Source organism: Mus caroli, chromosome 4 (assembly GCF_900094665.2).
Source record: "Mus caroli chromosome 4, CAROLI_EIJ_v1.1, whole genome shotgun sequence".
Lineage (NCBI taxonomy): Eukaryota > Metazoa > Chordata > Mammalia > Rodentia > Muridae > Mus > Mus caroli.
The window spans coordinates 79,757,304-79,759,602 of record NC_034573.1 but is presented as its reverse complement, the minus strand read 5'-3'; the positions used below and the strand labels follow the sequence as shown (position 1 = coordinate 79,759,602).

The 2,299-nt window shown below is 45.3% G+C and overlaps 1 protein-coding gene across 2 annotated transcripts in view; it reads right to left on the bottom strand.

Moving 5' to 3' along the window:
• Nucleotides 1-6: 6 nt before the first annotated feature.
• Nucleotides 7-2,299, bottom strand: part of Acer2 (alkaline ceramidase 2) — a 41,035-nt gene continuing 38,742 nt past the window's right edge. For both annotated transcript variants that reach the window (XM_029476357.1, XM_021160271.2), the window contains exon 6: nucleotides 7-951. In XM_029476357.1, the coding sequence (XP_029332217.1) occupies nucleotides 686-951 (266 nt within the window). In that variant the 3' untranslated portion in view covers nucleotides 7-685. The remainder of the gene's footprint in view (nucleotides 952-2,299) is intronic.

Genomic DNA, 2,299 nt, shown 5'->3' with positions numbered 1-2,299 from the left:
GTGATTACAAGGAGGCCTTGCTCTCACAGAGCTCACAAGAGGGGGCTGTGTGTGGACTCTTCACATAGCCTGAAGGATTCTCTGTGGGTCTGAGGCTGCTGCACTCTGGAAGAGCAGAAATGGTGTCTATATTTAATGTGTGCTTAAAGAGGAGTGTAGCTTTTGGCATAGAGGATGTTACCAGCTTTGCCCTCTGAAGCTGCCGCTCCATCTCTCAGCAGAGGTAGTGGAAGGATCCACAAACACGTGGAGAACCTGGGAAAGCTAAGAGGTGCGAGTGACAAGCCACCCCTCTTAGTCACAGCCCTCACGTGATTTGCCCACTTGGTTTCGTTGAAGGACAGTTTCTCCCGGCAAAATGAAAAGTTCTGGAACCTTTCATCACAAAATCAGAAGGTCTTGTTTACCAGGGGGTCGAGAGTCTGGAAACGGTGGGATCTACAGCAAGCTACCTTCTCCAGTAAGAAACTTTGGGCTGCCCTGGGTCTCCNAAAGAACTACTCTGTCGATGTCATTATGGACATAACCCAGCAGGCCCCGTGTGCCTGGAAAGGGTACTGAGNAAGACACCTCATGTCCCTGAGCCCTCTATTTCTTAACCTGGGGAAGTCAGACACTGCTGTCCAGTTAGATCACAAAGGAGCAGAATTTTAAACACCCACACCACACCAATTCCTCAACCCCCTCAGCCATCTTTGCTAGCAAACGAAGCCCAGCGCGCACTCGAATAGAAGTAAGTAGAGAAGCAGGTCACTGCCTTGCCATCACGTGATCTTGACTGGCGACTTCTTGTGGGCACACAGAAGGGACACATAGGGGACACCAATAAAAGCCCATTTCTCGCTGGGCCAGAATCTGATGACTGGACCTTGCTCAGGTATCTCTGAGGCAGCATCAAAGTAGGCGAAGCACACACAGCCCAGGTACGAAGCAAGGCAGATGAGAATATGCCTGCAAGAGAAGGGAGATGTGAGCCTGGTGCAGAGCTTCTCCCTGGGGCCACCCATCCTCCCCGCTGTCCCTTTCATCCAGAGGGCAGGTGTAACGNAAAGGATGAGATAGCCAGNGACGCCAGAAGGGGTGTGATAAACCATGAGCACCTGAGCCTGTCCTAGTTTTCAAAACAGTCCCATTGAAATGGCATGGTAGCTCAGATCTGTAGCCCTAGTGCTCTAGGAGGCCGACTCAAGGGGACTACACTGTGAGTTCAAAGTCAACCAGAGCCACAATTAAAAAAAAATCCTACTACATAATTGGACCAAATACTTTTGGGGTCTTCTCAGTCTTACTGAGGGACCAGGATGAAACTGGAAATGGCAAGGTGGAAACAGATGAACCAGAGTTAGATCTGGAGCACCTTAGCAAGATGTTCAGGGTGTGCTTGCCATTAGAATGTGGCCTGTAGTAAAGGATGCTCGAAGCTTTATGGGAAAACCCTTTTGTTTTTAGACTATCTTTACCGGTCTAAAGTTTCATTTTGCCCTTTATATGAGGATATAAATCCTGGCAGTGGTGTTGCATGCCTTAAATCTCAGCACTCAGGGGCAGATCTCTGAGTCTGAGGCCAGATAATTCCAGGACAACCAAGGATACACAGAAAACCCCTGCCTGTCTTGAAAAACAAAGCAAAACAAAAACCAACCGATCAAACAAACAATTAAAAAGACAAGAAAGAAAAGAAAAAAAAATAAGAAAGAAGTCTTTTAAAGGGAGACAGATCCTTCCTTATACACTATATTGAAAGCTTATTCCAAATGAATTAAAGATTTAAAATACAGACCTGCGAGATGTCACAGTAGATAAAGTGGTTGCCACCAAGTTTGATGACCTGAGTCAATCCCCAGAACCCACATGGTATAAGGAAAGAGCTGACTGACTTCCAAAAGTTGTCCTCTGACCTCCAAACATATACTACTATGGCATGTACATCCATATATATATATATAAATGTAAAAAATGAATTACTTTTAAAATTTTTAAAATATAATTTTAAAATGGTTTACTCTATATGTATGTGTCCTATGTGAGTATATGGAGATCTGTGCAGTACTTGCAGAGACCACCAGAGGGTGCAGGGTCCCCTGGAATGAGCATTGGGGGTGGTTGTAATCCACTCAACCTGGGTGTTGGAACTGAACTACAGTCCTCTATAAGAGCAGCAAGTGCTCTTAACTGCTGAGCCNTCTCTCCAGCACCTATGCTTGTAATATATATTTCAAAAACTAAATTTTTATAAATTTTGATGGAAGAGGCTTGTCTAAGATTGGCACAGAAACCAGTCAAGAAAAACCAGACACAG